The sequence below is a fragment of the Ranitomeya variabilis genome, chromosome 6, assembly GCF_051348905.1.
Source record: "Ranitomeya variabilis isolate aRanVar5 chromosome 6, aRanVar5.hap1, whole genome shotgun sequence".
Classification (NCBI taxonomy): domain Eukaryota; kingdom Metazoa; phylum Chordata; class Amphibia; order Anura; family Dendrobatidae; genus Ranitomeya; species Ranitomeya variabilis.
Genome location: NC_135237.1, coordinates 501,081,607 through 501,103,255, shown reverse-complemented (window position 1 = coordinate 501,103,255; position 21,649 = coordinate 501,081,607). Strand labels below are relative to the sequence as shown.

The window sequence follows — 21,649 nt, the reverse complement described above, 5'->3', positions numbered from 1 at the left end:
CTTTAGATTACAGGGTCTGCCTATGGGGGTGCTACCTTATACTACAGGGTCTGCCTATGGGCATGCTGCCTTGTGCTATAGAGTGTGCCTATGGGTGCTGCCTTGTGCTATAGAGTCTGCCTATGGGGGGTGCATTATACAATATAGAGTAGGCCTATGGGGAGTGCATTATACTATATGGAGGCTTATGGTGAGTGATTATACTATATGGAGGCTTATGGGGAGTGCATTATACTATATGGAGGCTTATGGGAGTGCATTACATGTACAGTATACATTTAGGACTATCTGGTGCATTATACTATATGGAGGCTATCTAGGGGAGCATCATACAGTGTAGAAATTACAGTGAAGTGGCCATCATACAGTGTTGGAGCCATCAAACAGTTTGGAGGCTACTAAGGGGTCAGTACAATGTGTGGGTGGTACTATACAATGAGGGGACATTATACTGTGTACAAGAGAGCATCATGCTGTGTATAGGGGAGCTGTACAGGGGGTAGACTCGGGACATTATTAAATGTAAAGTGTGCACTTATTGTTATAGGGGAACTATGCTGTAACATCTGGCCGCTGCAGGTTTACCGCTTGCAGTGTCAAACCCGCAGAAACTACGGATTTCCTGCGGATCCGCAGTGTTTTTTACAAAATTCCGGAAAATTCCATGCAGAAATGCTGCAGATTAAAAGAAGTAGCATGTCACTTCTTTTTTGCGGATCTGCAGCGTTGTTGCACCCATTCCAATATAGAAATCGGCAGGGGTAAAAAACGCAGTAAATCCGCAAAAAATCAGCAGTAAATCCGCACAAAAAACGCATCAAATCCGCACCTGCGTTTTCTGCCAAGAGATGCAGAATCTGTGCCAAAAATTCCTAAACCTAATCCACAAGGTGTGCACATAGCCTTATCCTTCTGTTAGCTTGCTTGTGCTGCTTTTTTTTCTTTTTTGTGAGAGTTATGAGAGAGAGCGAGAGATTAGCCGTTAGTCCGGTTTAGTTTTTATTCTCTATATTTGCAGCTCTGCTGCATATTCTATATAATAGAGCTTAGCAAATCTAATAATGGGCTTTAGGGCAATGTTACAGATGTGTGTGGTGTGGATTTACTCTGTGATCTAACAAGGCCTGAAGGCACAGGTTACCTATAAATGACGGCTGTGCCATTATAGGTAATAATTACCTGTACAGGTGCTCATTATTAGTACAAGAGCTGATGATGACGACGTGTCTTGGTCACATGACAGACCGCAGGTAGATCATTATCAGTCGAATATTAGCGAGTAGTCAGAATTTCTTTGTTAGGCCACATTCACACTTTCAGTATTTTACCTCAGTATCTATAGCCAATACCAGGAGTGGGTGATAAATACAGAAGTGGTGACGTGTTTCTATTATACTTTTCCTCTGATTGTTCCTCTCCTGGTTCTGGCTTACAAATACTGAGGTAAAAAACTCACCAAATACTGAATGTAGCCATCCCCATAGCTGATGACACAAAGCCTCGCTGCATGTGCCAATAAAGTCCACAAACTGAAAGATGTGGGGATTTCATAGGAAAACACAGACGAGCAAGATGTTCTTCTGTCCATGGGGATCACAGATCAGGGCCTTCTCCTCTAAATCGTCCGTTACCTCACATGGAGTCCAGCAGGTAAGGACTGGGGCTGAAATTCATCCCTGGCATTGGAGATCTCACAGGCCTATGGCAGATGGGATATATTACTAATATTACCCTGGATGGAGGAAAGCAAGATTTACTACAAGACCAATATTTCTAATGATACCAAGGTCACAACTCTTAGCAGTATGGGTGTCTTCAGTGGTGTAACTTGAAACTCATGGGCCCCGATGCGAAAGCTCCAACAGGGACCCCAAATATTTTAAATCTTTAATAGCAATAGTCTTTTTCTATAGGCCAAAGGGACTTTTAGAACCCCCTAGGCTCCAGGGCCCGGGTGCGATTGCAACCCCTGCACCTGTTGTAGTTACGCCCCTGGGTGTCTTGAGAACACCGATTCTGTGAACAGTGTAGCAGACAAGGAGGCCCATGACCAGACAGGCCCTTCTGACATTTGCCAGAATTGCCAGTCCGGCCCTGGAGTTCAGGATCTCTGGAACTCTCGAGATTCGGGGCTGGCGATTGGCGGCAGCGTTCTGTATAACTGGCGGTACAGTCTCACAAGCCATGTAGGCTTTGATTGGGGAGAGGGGAGTCAGCAGCCGGCAGACACTTCTGTCACTTCTCCCTCCCCAAGAACCAATAGCCTGAGAGTTGAGGCCACTTCATACGGTGCAGGTTCCGGCTGTGTTCTACAGCCGGCGCCTATGTGCACCCGCCATGATGGCAGCAGCAGTGTAATCATGTAGATGCCGCTGTTAATTGTGGCTGCGTCATTTAGGAGGCTGGGAATAAGGGAACGTTTCCCTTCCAACCACATTAGCGGAGGCACGGCTCTGTCAGCGGGGTCCCACTGGAGGCGCCTGCACACCTGTGTCACGGGAGGTCGCTGGGTTTACCATACGCTGCACTATTACACGGAGGTATCAAGTCATCGCAGATTCATGTGTCTAAGAAGGAAAATGGAAACAAATGTTTATGAAAAATAGTAAATAAGATCTAAAATATATGAAAATAACTGTCCAAATATGTAAGGAGAAGAGGGGCCTCCTGGGACTCATGTGTGGAAGGGGCACCTGCAGGACTAGCGTCAGAACCACCTCTGAGCCTGAGGCGTCAGGGACTGAGGACTTAGTACCGAGGGGCAGTAGATTTGTGCGCATGTGCGTAGTAACCTGCGCTCTAAGCGTAGTGAGCAGAGACCAGCGAGGGACAGATCCGCCACATCTGTATGTTGTAGGCGGGGCATGGTGATGGGCGTGGCCACACGGCCCCGCCTTCCCGTAACTACTCACAAAGCAGAGAGGCGGGGATTTGGAGTTGTAGAACCGCCCACCAGCCAATCAGCAGCGCTCGGAGGGCGGAGCTTCCCGTGACGGTGTCAGAGTCGCAGCGCTGTGGGAGCCGCGACATCTGCCACCGTGTTGTTGTGAGTGTGCACAGCGCGATGTGCCGGAGCCGGGCGGCCGGGAGCTCGGCCCCGCTGATGTCCGCCGCCGCCACGCTATGGGACTGATCGGCAGGATGTCGGGCTCCGCGCTGCAGTTCCTCGGCCGCCAGACCCTGGGCCGCTGGATGCACGGCCGGGAGGACGCTCTGCTCGCCGGCTCCGAGGTGGGAGAAGATGCGCGGCCGCTCATGCACGCTGCCCCGCCACACGAGGGCGCCGCCGCTGCCGGGGATCCGTGGAGCTGCCCCCCGGGGATGTGCTGGTGCCGGAGCCTGGTGCTGCTGTGCGCGGTGAGCGCCGTGTGCTGCGCCTCCCTGGCGCTGGCCCGCCACTACCTGAAGGACCTGCTGCTGTGGGTGGAGAGCCTGGACAGCCTGGTCGGCGTGCTGCTCTTCATCGTGGGCTTCATCCTGGTGTCGCTGCCCTGCGTCTGGGGCTACATCGTGCTGAACGTGGCGGCCGGCTACCTGTACGGCCTGGTGCTGGGGATCGGGCTGGTCATCGTCGGGGTGCTCATCGGCACCTTCATCGCCCACCTGCTCTGCAAGAAGCTGCTCACCCACTGGGTGCTGGCGAAGATCGAGAGCAGCCAGAGGCTGGGAGCCGTCATCAGGGTGGTGGAGGGCGGCAGCGGGCTCAAAGTCGTGGCCCTGGCCCGGCTCACCCCCATCCCCTTCGGCCTCCAGAATGCGGTGTTCTCGGTAAGTGGTGGGACTACAACTCCCAGCAGTGCTGGCTGGGTGGGTGACGGTGCTTTCACATCATCTGCTGCTGTAGCACTACAACTCCCAGCGAGCTGGGATCTGCTAAACTTCTACAACTCAAGGAAGAACTTTCTGGTAGATTTCCTCTCTGTGGTGGTCCCAAGGGGATGGACGGGACATTGTCCATGTCTAACCCTTGTCCTCACACATCTGTGTATGGAGGGCTGCGGGGTCCTGAGGATGGGAGATAAAGGTCCCCCGATCACTGCAATGGTGATGTCGCCTCTATTACCTGTCACCCCATAGGCCTTATTGAGAGCAGTACCTGCCCCACCAATCTGATCCCACCTGCGGTGTAGTGGGCTGAGGAACCCGATCACTAGAATGGGGGTCTCCCTGAATGAACTGGATTACACACTGGTGAAGCTGCCCAGCGCCTGTTACCAGTTACGCCATAGACTGCCCAGCGCCTGTTAGCAATGACCCCCACAGTCTTCCCAGTGCCTGTTAGCAGTGACCCCCACAGTCTTCCCAGTGCCTGTTAGAAGTGACCCCCACAGTCTGGCCAGCGCCTGTTACCAGTGACCCCACAGTCTGCCCAGTGCCTGTTACCAGTGACCCCACAGTCTGCCCAGCGCCTGTTACCAGTGACCCCACAGTCTGCCCAGCGCCTGTTACCAGTGACCCCACAGTCTGCCCAGCGCCTGTTACCAGTGACCCCATAGACTGCCCGGCGCCTGTTACCAGTGACCCCATAGACTGCCCGGCGCCTGTTACCAGTGACCCCATAGACTGCCCGGCGCCTGTTACCAGTGACCCCATAGACTGCCCGGCGCCTGTTACCAGTGACCCCATAGACTGCCCGGCGCCTGTTACCAGTGACCCCATAGACTGCCCGGCGCCTGTTACCAGTGACCCCATAGACTGCCCGGCGCCTGTTACCAGTGACCCCATAGACTGCCCGGCGCCTGTTACCAGTGACCCCATAGACTGCCCGGCGCCTGTTACCAGTGACCCCATAGACTGCCCGGCGCCTGTTACCAGTGACCCCATAGACTGCCCGGCGCCTGTTACCAGTGACCCCATAGACTGCCCGGCGCCTGTTACCAGTGACCCCATAGACTGCCCGGCGCCTGTTACCAGTGACCCCATAGACTGCCCGGCGCCTGTTACCAGTGACCCCATAGACTGCCCGGCGCCTGTTACCAGTGACCCCATAGACTGCCCGGCGCCTGTTACCAGTGACCCCATAGACTGCCCGGCGCCTGTTACCAGTGACCCCATAGACTGCCCGGCGCCTGTTACCAGTGACCCCATAGACTGCCCGGCGCCTGTTACCAGTGACCCCATAGACTGCCCGGCGCCTGTTACCAGTGACCCCATAGACTGCCCGGCGCCTGTTACCAGTGACCCCATAGACTGCCCGGCGCCTGTTACCAGTGACCCCATAGACTGCCCGGCGCCTGTTACCAGTGACCCCATAGACTGCCCGGCGCCTGTTACCACTGACCCCATAGACTGCCCGGCGCCTGTTACCACTGACCCCATAGACTGCCCGGCGCCTGTTACCACTGACCCCATAGACTGCCCGGCGCCTGTTACCAGTGACCCCATAGACTGCCCAGCGCCTGTTACCAGTGACCCCGTAGAGCCGCACCTGTAACCATTGATCCATCCCAACCTGCAGTGTAGGGGGGCTCAGGACCCTCATCCTTGTGATCGTGGAGGGGTCAGGGAAGGTGATGAGTAACCTCCAGTGTAACCCATGGCCTCTTAGTGGTGGTCTATAGAAGCCATCTTCTAGGAGACTCTGCTCGTAGCCCTCCGTGTCTGTGATCGGCCTCCTCATTCACTGAAGACGTTATAACCTGCGATATTTCTCAGCCTTCTGTCCACTTCTCGGCTGCCGATATGGAACCAGTAATGGCTCCCCCCATCGGGTCAGACCCCGGCTCCCCAGTGACCGAACTGCGCTTAGTCCGCTCCCGTCAGTCATCGCACAGTGAAAACCTCACAGCTTCCTTCCTTACACGAAGTTCTCCCAGGTTCCTTTGGGGGCAGAGCTCTTCCTGTTCCCTTCTCTGGGGGCCGCGCCGCTGTTTGCTGTGCACAATTTTATCCTTTTTTCTTCTAAAGAGATTTTGGAAAACCGATGCAAAAAGTGTAGTGGAATCTGCTCCAACCTAGGCAGCGTCCAATCAGAAGCCTCCAGGGAGTACAAACTCTTCCAAAACCACGTCAGGAAGAGAGTACACCCCCCCCCCATAAAAAAGCATCATCTCCTGGGGTCATTTCCTAGAAACCTCGGTGTGAAGGAGGCGGACAGCGAGCACGTGTCACATGTAGGGTACCAGAACATCGGGAAGTCTGGGCTGATCCGCAGGTGGATTATAGGATATTCCGAGCTGTCGATCCGTGATCTGTGACCGCTCTGCAGAGACACCGCAGATTAGACGCCGCGCGGGGTTAAGCTGTCATGGATCCGCTGGGTGGTAGGATGGTGACATACACCGCCTGCATCTGTGTGAGACTCCTAGACCCTTACACTCATGGGGTTTGTTCACATGGAGCAGGTTTGTCTTAGGCAGGTGCAGAAGTGTCAGCGGCTCTTCTGCACATCAAGTTTTGGTTTGTAAAAATCCATGCACGTACAACTGATTAACATTTCTGCAGGTGCATGGATTTCTGCAAACCACATCTTGATATGTGGATGAGCCGCCGACATTACTGCAACATATAAGCCTTGTGCCAACTCAAGTGCACCTGTCCTTTTTTTTTTCCTATAAAATCAAAGTAAAAGCAAATTATCAAAAAAAAGAAAAAACTGCATATCAATCTAAATGTTACTGGAACTCTCCTAATTTTCATACTCTTCACTTAAGTGGTTCGTTATCAGCATTCTGACAGCACTATAGGTGCTGGAACTTCCCTTCCCCTCACTTACCTTGCATAAAAGCCCAACTATCTCTGTTATCCCTTAAGTAGAGAAATTAAAGACCAACCACAAGTTCCAGCAATCCTTCTTGGCATTTTTGCTTCTATAGACAGATCACACTTGACAGCTGGCAGTGGACGGCAGGTTAGACAGAAACCCCTTGTGGCCAACATTGATTTTTTTTTTTTTTGGAGGTGGGGGAATAAAACCTCATCTACAAATCACTTTATTACAGATTATCTATCACATTAACCAATGAGACTAATGTGTCTGACAGTCCAGTGACCCCTGCAGTCTGTTACTGGTGATGAGGATGCCATCTTTAGTTTTTCCTTCTTTTTTCCTGTTCTCTGTGCACAATGTTCTATTTCTTCTATTTTTAGTCATTCTTTTTGCCTCTTTTATGCCCAGAGCTTAGAGATCACCCAGCTACCTGTCCAGAGCTCCTCAGGTGTCTGCGCGCCGGTGCTGCTCGTCTTGTCCAGAGCTCCTCAGGTGTCTGCGGTGCTGCTCGTCCTGTCCAGAGCTCCTCGGGTGTCTGCGGTGCTGCTCGTCCTGTCCAGAGCTCCTCAGGTGTCTGCGGTGCTGCTCGTCCTGTCCAGAGCTCCTCAGGTGTCTGCGGTGCTGCTCGTCCTGTCCAGAGCTCCTCAGGTGTCTGCGGTGCTGCTCGTCCTGTCCAGAGCTCCTCAGGTGTCTGCGGTGCTGCTCGTCCTGTCCAGAGCTCCTCAGGTGTCTGCACGCCGATGCTGCTCGTCCTGACAGCGGTGATTTACGGCTGCTCCTCAGGTGTCTGCGGTGCTGCTCGTCTTGTACGGAGCTCCTCAGGTGTCTGCGGTGCTGCTCGTCCTGTCCAGAGCTCCTCAGGTGTCTGCGGTGCTGCTCGTCCTGTCCAGAGCTCCTCAGGTGTCTGCGGTGCAGCTCGTCCTGTCCAGAGCTCCTCAGGTGTCTGCGGTGCTGCTCGTCCTGTCCAGAGCTCCTCAGGTGTCTGCGGTGCTGCTCGTCCTGTCCAGAGCTCCTCAGGTGTCTGCACGCCGGTGCTGCTCGTCCTGACAGCGGTGATTTACGGCTGCTCCTCAGGTGTCTGCGGTGCTGCTCGTCCTGTCCAGAGCTCCTCAGGTGTCTGCGGTGCTGCTCGTCCTGTCCAGAGCTCCTCAGGTGTCTGCGGTGCTGCTCGTCCTGTCCAGAGCTCCTCAGGTGTCTGCGGTGCTGCTCGTCCTGTCCAGAGCTCCTCAGGTGTCTGCGGTGCTGCTCGTCCTGTCCAGAGCTCCTCAGGTGTCTGCGGTGCTGCTCGTCTTGTACGGAGCTCCTCAGGTGTCTGCGGTGCTGCTCGTCTTGTACGGAGCTCCTCAGGTGTCTGCGGTGCTGCTCGTCCTGTCCAGAGCTCCTCAGGTGTCTGCGGTGCTGCTCGTCCTGTCCAGAGCTCCTCAGGTGTCTGCGGTGCTGCTCGTCCTGTCCAGAGCTCCTCAGGTCTGCGCGCCGGTGCTGCTCGTCCTGTCCAGAGCTCCTCAGGTGTCTGCGCGCCGGTGCTGCTCGTCCTGTCCAGAGCTCCTCAGGTGTCTGCGGTGCTGCTCGTCCTGTCCAGAGCTCCTCAGGTGTCTGCGGTGCTGCTCGTCCTGTCCAGAGCTCCTCAGGTGTCTGCGGTGCTGCTCGTCCTGTCCAGAGCTCCTCAGGTGTCTGCGGTGCTGCTCGTCCTGTCCAGAGCTCCTCAGGTGTCTGCGGTGCTGCTCGTCCTGTGCAGAGCTCCTCAGGTGTCTGCGCGCCGGTGCTGCTCGTCCTGACAGCGGTGATTTACGGCTGCTCCACATTCCAGGCGTCTGGCTGCGCCCCAGAGCTGCACACACATGAACGCTGATGTTTCAGGAGATTATTTTAGCAGCTGTGGATTTTTTAAAATTTTTTAATATGTGAAAAAAAATTTCTCCTAGGAATTACATTTTTAGGTAATTTATATTCATGATGATTCAATTTATTACAGAATAACTCCAGTAATGTCGGTTAATAAGCCTGAATATTCAGAGCTGCTCTCCAGCGGTTTTTCTTTATCTCCATCGCTGAAGTGGCGCTTGTAATCTAAGGTCCCTGCCCCATGTCTTGTATTTACCCGCTGCCATCTTGGCCATCTTGTGACCGCAACGTCTGATTGGCCGGATGTCAGGAGTTGTCACAAGCTGTCAGTCTATGGGAGCCAGAGCGAGACCCTCATAGGCTGCACTGAGAAGTCCCCTACTGTACAGCACATGTTTAGTGAAGTTCTCTTTATTCACCCAAAAACACGGCAAAAAATTAATGTTTGTTGGGTTTCTTGCAGCGTTTTTCACTGACAGAATTCACATTCTGCAGATTTCATAAACACACGACCGGAATATTCAGAAAAGTGCTATCATAAACCGATCTGGTAAAATGTAAGCTGCCTTGTGATTGGATGCTATGGGTAATGAAGACCGTTTTCCTTTTGGTCGCTCTCTTGATAAATCTGCCCCAAGGTGAATGTCCACATGGACTGTAAAGTGGCGTGCTTATAGCGGATGTGACACCTCTGAAGTGAGGGGGTGCCATATGTGGTGAATATTAATAGAAGAGCGAGTTCATAGCTACTGAAACCTCCGATAAAATGGCCCCCGGGACCCCCCATTCTCATGGAGTACTTGGGAGCTTTTCCCGGCATATGTGACAAACGGTTCTGACACTTTAGGCCTCATCATTTGCACTTTTTTATTAAAGGTGTTGTCCAGCTTTGGGATGAAAGTCTGCGCTATCTTCATGTGACTTGCAGACCTCTGAACCCTCACAGCGTGCGCACCGCACACTGTCAGGATCCTCCTGTACCAGCGGCACGAGCAGGAAACTAGATGACCGTAGGTACCGTATGCTCTTTGCTTACTTGCTGTCATGTGCCGACTAGACGTGCGCAGCCTCGCTCAATTCACTTCCGTGGACCACGTCTATACTGAATGTGGCCGGAAGTCTGCAAACCACATTCTTTGGGCCACGTGAATCCTGACAGCACGCAGTGTGCGAGGATTCACAAGTCTGCAGACACATACAGCACTTTCATCCCAAACCTTGACAACCTATTTATTCCGCTTTTCTTTGTTTTATGGTGTATTGTAGACTTATTTTTTTACATGCCAAAACTTTTTTTTTTTTTTTTTAAGAGCAAAATGTCCCACAGTGCAGCCATCACTGTTTCAGGGGTTTGGAATGTTTCTTTATGTACTTTGTATTTATTCACAGAAGCAGCGACATGTTAACGCCGGCAGTTCAAAGGTTACAAGATGCTGGTTAATTAGTATTTAGTACTTTGTAATAAATGGAAAAAGTTAGATAGCGACTGATCCATTTCTGTGGCCTCTGCTGTTTATATAGCAGAATAACACCATCAAAATCCAATCAAAAGCTTGAGGTTTAAGCTTCTGCCGGGCACCTGTCGGAGGTCTATCACCCATGAAAACCAAGGATGGGCATGATGGGTTTTAACATGCCCAGTCCTTCTTTCCTCCAATACGAGAGACATGTTGTGCTGGTCCTGTGGAGATCAACAGTTTTGGCGACATTCATCTTATGTGTATGGGAATATATAGTATTGGTGCTGGTGGGAGTGTAGATTGTGAGGGTACGTTCATATCCCCCCATATCCAGGGTGGATTTTCTTTCCAGATTTGCTAGCGGAAGACTCGCTGTGTATTACAGTACCAGCAAAATGATCTCCAGTTTTAACAAATCTTACCCAAACGCTGAGCAAAAAAAATCCAAACGGAAATTAATTTGTGAGTAGCAGGTTTTTTGCATAATTTCCACATTGAGTTCAAAGAGGAATTTAAATTCCACAACCGTCAAATCCAGAACTGAAAAAAGATGACACTTTCTGCAAAGTTTTAAAAAATTGGAAATCCACACTGAAAACTTCTATTTATGAAAACTCAACAAGCTGCTCTTGACGGATCTTTCCGTATAGGAGGGACTGTTTTGATTAGCTTTGGAAGCTCATTAAAGCACTCCTATCAAAGTTTTTATCCTCTTAATATATTGCAGCCACCATATTATACAGCACTGTGCACTTACAATTGCTCATTTTGCCTTTCTACCCAGCTAATTCTTCTCTTTTCTCTGAGTAGAAACAGGAAGTCTCTTGTCCTTGCATTCATCATTCCCCTCTTCATCTCCTGACCCAGCTGCTCCCTCTTCCCCCTGCCAGGAATTTTTGCAGAGACTCATGACTTGTACAGGGAACATTGATCTCCTGTTTATACATAGAGGGTAGAAGGAATCATCTAGTCAATTATTAATCACGTGATGTCATAGAAATAATGGAAAAGAAAAGAAATATCTGGGTAGAAAGGCAAGGCGAGCAATTGTAAGTGCACAGTGCTGTATAATATGATGACTGCAGTATATTAAGACTAGCTGTTTCCAGCCAGCTAACGCTCGGCACGCTCATTGCTATCTAATTAACGCTGCTGGTGATTAAACTAAAGTAAATAATGACAACATTCAATAGCGCTTACACAGGTGGTAAATTAACTTAAAATGAAGTTAATAACAATAGTGTGGTGATGTGTTGGGGGCGGGATTGTGTGGTAATGGGGTGGGGGGCGGGATTAGGTGTGGTGATGGGGTGGGGGGCGGGATTAGGTGTGGTGATGGGGTGGGGGGCGGGATTAGGTGTGGTGATGGGGTGGGGGGCGGGATTAGGTGTGGTGATGGGGTGGGGGGCGGGATTAGGTGTGGTGATGGGGTGGGGGGTGGGATTAGGTGTGGTGATGTGGTGGGGGCGGGATTGTGTGGTGATGTGTTGAATGGGTGGGATTATGTGTGATGATTAGTGTTGAGCGATACCGTCCGATACTTGAAAGTATCGGTATCGGAAAGTATCGTCCGATACCGGCAAAGTATCGGATCTGATCCGATACCAATACAAGTCAATGGGACTCAAGTATTGGAAGGTATCCTGATGGTTCCCAGGGTCTGAAGGAGAGGAAACTGTCCTTCAGGCCCTGGGATCCATATTAATGTGTAAAATAAAGAATTAAAATAAAAAATATTGATATACTCACCTCTCCGACGCAGCCTGGACCTTACCGCTGTGAACCGGCAGCCTTCTTTGCTTAAAATGAGCGCGTTCAGCACCTTCCATGACGTCACGGCTTCTGATTGGTCGCGTGCCGCTCATGTGACCGCCACGCGACCAATCAGAAGCCGTGACGTCATCCCTCAGGTCCTAAATTCCTAGAAGGGAATTTAGGACCTGAGGGATGACGTTGCGGCTTGTGATTGGTCGCGTGGCGGTCACATGAGCGGCACGCGACCAATCAGAAGCCGTGACGTCATGGAAGGTGCTGAACGCGCTCATTTTAAACAAAGAAGGCTGCCGGTTACCAGCGGTGATGTCCAGGGGCCTCCGGACAGGTGAGTATATCAATATTTTTTATTTTAATTCTTTATTTTACACATTCATATGGATCCCAGGGCCTGAAGGAGAGTTTCCTCTCCTTCAGACCCTGGGAACCATACACTGGAAACTTCCGATTCCCGATACCACAAAAGTATCGGATCTCGGTATCGGAATTCCGATACCGCAAGTATCGGCCGATACCCGATACTTGCGGTATCGGAATGCTCAACACTAGTGATGATGTGTTGAAGTGGCGGCATTATGTGGTAATGTGGTGGGGGGCAGGATTGTGTGTGGTAATGTGGTGGGGGAATTATGTGTGGTGATGTGGTGGGGGGGCGGGATTGTGTGGTGATGTGGTGCGGATTGTGTGTGGTAATGTGGTGGGGGGCAGGATTATGTGTGGTGGGGGGGCAGGATTAGCGAGTAATCACGATGCCTCTTAGGCTTCTTTCACACTTCAGTTGTTTGCCGTCAGTCTGCTCCGACATAGTGACGGATCCGTCACAATTGTTGAGAAAACTGTTCTAACTGATCCGTTTTTTTTGACGGATCCGTTACTTGGGGTTTGTCTGGGAAAAGTATCTACTTTTTGAAGTATGCGCAATTGAAAAAGCGGATTGGGGCGACGGATCCGCCGAAATGACGGTCGCGACGGATCCGTCGGCCATAGGCGGCCATTCTATGGAATGACGGACGCAACGGATCCGTTGCGAACTGCCATTTCGGCGCAGATAAAAAACGTTTTAATGTCCGTCTATGTCTAGATGACGTCCGCCAAATTTCGACGGATCCATCACATGGCGGATGTAACGGACGACCATCCGCCACAATCCGTCGCTAATGCAAGTCTATGGGAAAATAGCGGATCCGCCAAAAAAAAAAATGGCGGATCCGCTATTTGATGAAAACGGCGGATTCAAACTGACGCCAAAAGACTGAAGTGTGAAAGAAGCCTTATATATATATATATAGATGATGATAATTTTGTTGAGTGCTTCTTTAACACTTTCATTTAGAATTGTATGGCAATTAGAATGGCCGATCTCCCACAAGCTATAGATTCTGCGGATGATTGTTTTTAGTTTTTTTTTTTGTTTGTTTTTTTTTATCCCCAGCTTGTGAACGGTTTACATTTGGCAGCTGATTATTTTCAAAACTAAAGAGCATAAAAGCTAACTGAAAAAAAATAATGAAATTGATCATGTGGATAATGATTATAGGTAATAATAAACCCTGATTGATTTATATTAATCATCATAGTTACAGAGAATCTGTCATCAGGGTTTTGCCACCTAATCTGAGAGCAGCATTATTTAGAGACACGCTTACTGGGCAGCTTGCTGTAGTTTTGATAAAAATCAATGTTCTATCAGCAGGAGATTATCACTAAAGCCAAACCTCCGACTCCTCAACTTCCCTGACTCCCGACTTCACAGCACTGCCTCACTACTGAGCATGTACCGTATTTTTCGGACTATAAGATGCACCAGACCATAAGATGCACCCCAAATTTTCAGATGGAAAATAGGGGAAAAAAATGTCAAATGGGGGTCCGTCTTAGTCTGAATTCAGCCTGTGGGGTGGCGGCAGCTCTCTGTGCTGCGTGGGGGGCTCCGCCGGCATTTTGTCAAAACCCGGAAGCCCCCACAGCTCCGTTGCTGCGACGTGGAGGCCTCCGGAAAGATGGCCGCTGGTGGCCCCACAGCACTGCCTCACAACTCAGCATGTGCATAAAGTGCAGCACAGATTCATCTCTTCTAGGACCCCACAGCACGGCCTCACTACTGAGCATGTACATAAAGTGCATCACAGATTAATCTCAACTAAAAGCCGAGATCCTTAGATCAGGAGCAGAACAGACATTTATAGGACATTTCATAACTTATCCAAACAATTATGAAAACATTTTACAGCACATCCTGCACTGAACTACTGAACCCAATGTATTATATATATTAGGAGGTGGTCCATTTTATACCTACTCCACCAAAATGGACACCAACTCCGACTCCACAGCCCTAGTAGTAAACCTGCTGCCATATAGTCCTCCACATTCATGAGCTCTATATAACCCCGCCCCAACATGGATCGTCGGTTTACTGCCTATGCACAGTGTACACACCGAAAGCTGCGAATCAGTGGTGTGGGTGGGATTATATATTGCTCAGCATTCAGAGAATTAACACAGCAAAACGGGCAGTAGTGCTTGCCTGCTCAGGTCTCAGAACTAATGCGCTCTCGGGATGCCATATCATTGGTATTTTGCACCTGTGTTGCCACCCTCTCTATTACTTACGTTTACTGCATCCTTATTTCAGCATTCAAACTAGAAAGTCTGCAGCAGATAAAACAGGGATTTTTATTAGAACTGCAGCAAGCAGACCAGAAAGTGATACATCACTAGAATCAGGGTCTCTACCCCTACATCATGCTGCTCTCAGATGAGGGGAGCAAACCGCCTGGTCATGGATTCCTTTTAAATGATGATGTTGTCCTTTTGACAGGTTATGTCATTTATATCCCATACATGTGGTTTCATCCCCTTGTACCCACATCGGTCTAGAGAGCGTGCCCCTGTTGTGCACTGTCAGCAATGGAGAGGACGCCACCCAACTAGCTCAGCTCTCCATTAATTCCATTAAATTTTCACCTGTTCTTGAGATATTACCAATTTTCTATTGTTGACAGCTCATCGTCTAGGAGACCGACCACCGCTGCTAGAGAGCAGAACTTGCACAGTGCTTACAATCTTTTCTCTATTGGACTCATAAGCACTGTTTTGAGGCTGGCCAGGATTGCTGGACTCGTTTTTACCTATTTTTCCCAGTCGGCTTTACAGCAGTGCTTACAAGCTAAAGAGGAATGGTGGTCGGTCTCCTTGGCAATGAGCTTCAAAAAAAAAGAAAAGTATTAGGCTACGTTCACATTAGCGGCGCCCGCCGCAGCGGCGGGCGCCGCAGCGGCGCCGCATGCATCATGCGCCCCTATATTTAACATGGGGGCGCATGGACATGCGGTGCACTTGCTTTTTGCGCCGCATGCGTCCCTGCGGCGCCCGCGTCGGGTCGCGGAGGACGCAGCAAGTTGCATTTTTGCTGCGTCCAAAATCAATGAAAAAAAGGACGCATGCGGCGCAAAAAGCTGCGTTGTGCATGTGTTCACATTTGCGCTGTGCGTTGCGGCGGCGACGCTGCGGCGCACACCGCAAATGTGAACGTAGCCTTAGTATCTCAAAAATGTCTGCAAATTTTAATGAGCTGTAAATTATATAATTGCTTGTTTTTCCCAGCACTATAGGGCAATATCCATCTATAAACCTGAGACTAACCCTCAAGTTCAATAAATTGTTTTATTTTTGCATCTCCCTTTAAATATCCATTTAAATGGTGATCTAAGTGGTGGTCCCATATCACCTCACACGTGCAGCTCTCCATTCACTTCTATGGTAGCTCTGAAAATTGGCAAGTGCGTATGCTTAGCAATAATTTGGTGGTATTGATGGAAAAATAAGAAGTTATGGCCCTTAAAGAGAATCTGTCACCAGGTGTTTGCTACTCGACTGAGAGCAGCACGATGTGGGAACAGAGACCCTGATTCCAGCAGTGTGTCACTTACTGAGCTGCTTGCTGTAGTTTTGATAAAATCACTGTTTTATCTGATTCACATCTACCAGTTCTGTGAATGCTGAGCCCTGTATAACCCCGCCCACACCACTGATTGGCAGCTTCCTGTGTACACTGCATAGGCAGAAAGCTGCTTCTCTGTCAGCAAGTTTTAGTCCTCTATTGATAATCTGCTGCTAATAAAACAATGATTTATTTTATTTTTTAACAAAAATGAATCTACTCATATAAGAGATGACAAGTTGGTGCATATAAATTTCTTTGGAGAGGGGAAGCTATAGGCAGGGACAGTCTACTACATGTTGTCCATAGAACATTATAATGTTGAGAACAATCAGTCCAGGAAGAGAAAGCAATAATCTCTCTGATAATAAGATCAGTGGCACCCCATCGATCAGCTGTCATCACACTGTGTAGTGGCCGCTGCTGGGTCCTGCAGATCGAGCTCTATTCAACAGCAGCAGCGGCTTGTGAATGGAGTTGTGGTCCAGTTTGTCCTTCATATATCTGGGAGCTGGAGTTAATAATGGCTGATTGGTTGGGGTGTTGGTCTCCAACCGATCTTATATCGATGATCTATAGATGACTGGCCTGGTGCGTCCTCATGGTAGTGGTGAAACAAATGTGATGTCGTGCCAGGCCGGCTAGTCACAAGAAGAGCCATGGATGCCACCAGGTGAGAGCCGCCACTCCATCTCCTGTCCAGTGACCACAGACCACTCTCATGGCTGACAGAATGGGATGTGTGAATAAATTCCCACCAATTCTAAAAGTAAGGATAGTTCATCACTATACAAGTAGTGGAAGACCCCCTTTAAGGGTTAAACTGATGCGATATTAAAGGGTTATTTCAGCGTCAATGACGTCACGTCTGCAGAGGAAGAAGAGACAGCCATGTCAGATGTCCATATACCCAATAAGCCGGTGCAGAGACTTTCTTCTTCCTGTGGAGATCACATGCACGCTCATCCGAACCCAGCATGCATGTTTACGGGGAAGACGGGAGGGCTCACCTATGATAAAGAATTGCAATGGGTCCATAAAAATCAAATTCTATACTATTTAGCCATATGGGATCCTTTTTTTTTTTTTCCGCATTCATAAGCTTGAATAGGCGAGTCTCATCTGAAATACGGCGAAGACTTGTACATGCTGCAGTGTGACTTTTTCTCCGGTTGACGTTCGTTCCATTAGAGAGAAAAAAAAGTGTAATCTGCACAGCCTTAAAGACATTGGTTGGAGTGCTGTCGGGTTTTTTTTGTGTGTGTGTGGACGTAGCCTCGATCAGAGAAAATGGATTTAATAACAGCCGGGCACTGGTGACCGCTGGGTGACTTCTCTCGGACCTGTCCCCGCTCTACACTATGTGTCAGGCGTTGGAGAAGCCGGCGCGGTCCAGAGAACACTTCTTGCCATCCATGGCTCATTTCGACACCATGTTTTGACAGAAATGTGTCAGCAAATCGGGGGTTTTTTTTTTTTTTTTGTAATAATGAAGTCTGTGGGTATTTCATTCTGCCGTGGAGCCAGTAACCTGTCAGAGCCCCTAGGAAAGGCCAGTGGGGCTTCTTAAGGCTTCCTTATTAGCTTTGAAAGTGTAAGCTGTAATCTTCTTACTACCATGAGGTGACTTACACTGAGGTCATGTGTCGTTATCTCCGATCAGAGCGATCCTCGCTTTGTCTATTATCAGATTACAGGATGGCGGTGTCCTTACTTATGGACTTTTATTCTCCCGCTTCTGCTACCATTGTGCTCGGTATTGAGGTTACTGCCATGTGGAAACGAGCATTTCCGATTCCTTCCATCTCTTTTGGCAATCAGAGGAGCCACTTGTACCTTTTGTACGCCTTTTCTTTGCATATCTCTGCTCATTCGTGATTATTTGATAAAATGATCACGAATGATCATTTGTCTTCAGAGAATACAGGTTTCCCCATTACTGCGATAGATGACAGTTCATGTTGATAAAATTCTGTAAAGAACTGTAAGGCTACGTTCACATTTGCGGTCAGCGCCGCAGCATCGGGCGCCGCAGCGGCGCCGCATGCGTCATGCGCCCCTATACTTAACATGGGGGCGCATGGACATGCGTTGTGCTGCGTTTTGCGCCGCATGGCCGCAAGCGTTGGACGCAAGAAACGCTTCAAGTTGCATTTTTTTTGCGTCCAACTTGCGGGCAAAAACGACGCATGCGGCGCAAAACGCAGCGTTTTAGCGTGCGTTTTGCCGCGTTTTTGTTTGCGTTGTGCGCTGCGGCGCCGACGCTGCGGCGCACAACGCAAATGTGAACGTGGCCTAAGGCTATGTTCACATATGCGTTTTTTGTTTTTTTTTTTCTGCAGCAAAACCTGCTCTCTTGGCAGTAAGAAACTTGTTGCAGAGAATCCGGTTTTGCCTGGTTTTTGCATTTTTGTCATGCTACATTTGCTCATAGTTTAATGCCCCCCAAAATCTGGTTCTACTTCATCGGTTTTGGCACCAAAAAATGCCGCAATACCTGATACCAGCGTTTATTCACCACCCATTACTTTAAGTGAGTGAAAAATTCTGAAAAAAGCAAACGCTGAAAGAGGTGACAAATCTCTACTGCAAAACCCAAGGTTTTGCACACAAAAAACAAGGACATAAAAAAAACCAGGCTGTGTGCATGCGATTTCTGAACTCTCATAGATATGGCTAGTACTGCTAAAACCCGCACCCCTGGGGGGAAAAAAAACTGGTCACGTGTGCGCTTACCCTAACTATGGTTTCAGGAGAACTTGCAGCAGCATGTCTGCCGCTGCCTCCAGCTTTTCCCATTCCAAAGATGATAGTTGGTGCTTTTAACATTTCTATGGCCGGGGAGGAGTTCTCTATAGAACTTTGAGAACCATCAGACATCAGTCCAGGAGGAGAAAGCAGATTTCTCTGATAAGATATGTTACAGCGTTTCTTATTTTCATGTGTACTATTGATTCATGAAATAAAAATTAGTAGTAAATGTGTTCCCCTCAATCTTCAAGTAGACAGCAGCCATTTCTGCTAGTGGCCAAGACAACGTTGTTCCCCCTTTATCGCATATCTGTAGAAGTGAGCGGTGTCAATATCCTTCTGACCTGCCATGACGCATACACGATCGGCAACTATCATGTACATGTCCTTCTCAGCAGTAGTGATTGGGTGTAGATGGCGCTGGATAGCCCCTTCAAGAAGACCAAGTTGTCCTGTCAACTTAAGGGCAACCAAGTAAAAGTGTACAAGCCCCAAACCTCAAGCGTCCGAACGGGCTTTTGTGGTGTCACAATAATAGGGGCTGCCAGCTGTGTAGGCAATGCTGTTTCTCAAATTCACTTCCCGAGTAACCCCAAACGGCCATAATGTAAGGATCTCGTACAGACGGAGCACATGTGGCAGGCTGAGGCCTTGCCAATAATTACACTAAAGGAATCCTGAAACCGTGACCCGTCGGGACGTCTTGATGACTGGTCTAGATTGCTCTGCTGGCTGCATTTTTCAGGGAAACAGAAGTAGCAGTGTTGAAAAGAATGGAAGATAGAAATGGATATATAATATGGAACATTGTCAATTAAGCCCCCTATTTGACTGATGGCTATCTCACCGACTCACTCTGCCGAACGGTCCTGTGTTCTCTATGAAAAAGCTGCTGCCAGAGATCTGTCGGCAGCCTAATGTTTCCAGAACAAGGGGGATTGTCCTCCTGTAATCGGACATTCTGTCCCTCGAACTCATCCGATCAGACCAGTGTACGTGGGCTTTAGATTAATGTGACAGTCGCAACAATTGTTTTTTTTTATCCTGGCCATTTTTTTTTTTTTCTATGAGGCTAAGCACTTATGAACTGGTGGTTGCTAACAACCTTGCAATAATCTCTCCCAGCTCAGAGTGATCATGATCCTGCTTCCTGTCACATAAGATCGACAAAGCAGTTCCTTTTCTTTCTTCCTGCTCTGTGGATGGTATGTAACTGCCGACCTCATGTTGATTGACAGCCGGCTTCTCACTGCGTTAGGCTGGGCCGGCTGTCATGCAGCATGATGTCGGCAGTGTTGCATCGTCAACGGAGCGGAAGAGAAGGGAATAGATCCAAACACAAACAAAAAAACGAGGCAGATATTTTACAAATGCGAATCTGGTTGTATAATTTTAGATTTTTGTCTAAAAATAATGTATCCGTTTCGTTTGGAAATAAAGTAACCATGCCTTTATAGATACTGGAGGGAGAGTTACATAATTTGGGTTGTCATCAGAATGTGAGTGTTGTGATGAGACTTTACAAATTGTAGCACCCGCAGCGGGGTTAATGTATATCGCAGAACAAGTCGAGGACAATCCACAGGGACGGTTTCCAGAAGCAAAACCGAGATTATCTGCGCTCATCCCTTGTGTTCTGCTCCTCCGTACAGTTGCGCCCTGCAGGATGAGAAACAGTGCAGGTGTCTGATAAGACGTCGCAAGAAGACCAGGCTGTGATAAAACTGTATATTTTATGAGCCTGTGTCTGGCGGATACGAGACGATGTTCTCTGGGTCAGTCTCGGCTCGTAATTTTATGCAATGGGACAACACTGAATATCAGATTAGATTAAGGTGTATCCATTTATGCCGGTGTTTTCCCACTCCTGCCATAGTGTCTGCCTGCAACGCCCGAGGCTAAACCTGTTCTTCCGCACACTGCTGTATATATAACATCAAGTATGTGTCATGTTATGTGCTATAACTCCTGCAACTACCACCAGCGGACCTACTATGTGGATCAGTGATTCCAGTAGCCTCCAACTCCCCCAGCAGATCGCCTGGGGTTTAGGGAGATGGCTATTTGACTCCCAGTCAACCTAAATTCTCCTCACCCTTGTCTTCTTGATAGACTTCCGGGCATGTACACAATTCATCTTTTTTCAGGCTTATTTCACAAGGAACCCGCCTGAAAGCCCCTAGAAAAATGCCCCAAAAAAGTGAACACGTGCACTGCAATGTGAAAGACTTGCTGTTCTATATATTCCTTATTTTTTTTATCTTATTGTGACATCTTTAGGCTTCGAAAGCCATGAAGCAGTTAGAAGAAGCTACCAGTCCATTCTTCGGTAGTTTGCATACACAAAAAAATGCCACCAAGAAAATGACCATGATGATGCCAAAGAAGACGCTTCGGGGAAAAATGCCACCAACATTTTCCTCCTCTGGTTCAAAATCTTTACGCAAACGCGAGCAAGTAGAAGATGGATGCTGTGTGCACATTACCTAACGGTCTAAAAGGCCTTAGTAACATCTGTGTATTACAGCTGTTTTTGTCATGATGTATCTGCCAATTTAATTGATTGAATATTGCACTGGCGGCTTGATAGCGGCGCTAAATACCATATGTACCAGGCCCATGTATTGCCAAGGATAGCATGTGCATAATGCACAGAATTTATTGATAAAGATGCAACCAAATAATGAATCTTCAATCATTTGTACAAGAGTAGTTTATCCGTTTAGGAAGATGGCACCGACCTTGATGCATGTTTTGGCAAAAGCCTTGGCGTCATTGTAATATACAGCTGATACGTACTGCTGGAAGAGTTGGCTTCTGAGCCCGCACTATGCATGCCAGCAAGTTTCCTGAACACCTTGATGGCAGTGCTGTGTGTATACAAAATATTAAGCGGTTGAAGTATGTGTCCACTTATACACTTATTTTTTTAACAATTTAAGTAATGCTTCTAAAATAAAAGCAAATTAATGATGTCTACAGTCCCAGAGAAGCCGTACGCTTCTGATCTAATATTCACGTGTTCTCCTAAGCTCCATTCAGATGTACATTTGGTAGAATAACAAAAAGTACAGATGGATGACAATGTGACTGCAGGGTTTCACGTTCGTTACAAGGTAACCATATAGGTCTGCATGAGAGCTGTATGCACAAAACAATAGACGATATGAC

General features: G+C 48.7%; 1 protein-coding gene across 1 annotated transcript in view; it reads left to right on the top strand.

Moving 5' to 3' along the window:
- The first annotated feature begins 2,972 nt into the window (after positions 1 to 2,972).
- TMEM64 (transmembrane protein 64) overlaps positions 2,973 to 21,649 on the top strand; it is a 31,260-nt gene continuing 12,583 nt past the window's right edge. The window contains exon 1 of the mRNA XM_077270808.1: positions 2,973 to 3,768. Within this exon, the coding sequence (XP_077126923.1) occupies positions 3,124 to 3,768 (645 nt within the window). The 5' untranslated portion in view covers positions 2,973 to 3,123. The remainder of the gene's footprint in view (positions 3,769 to 21,649) is intronic.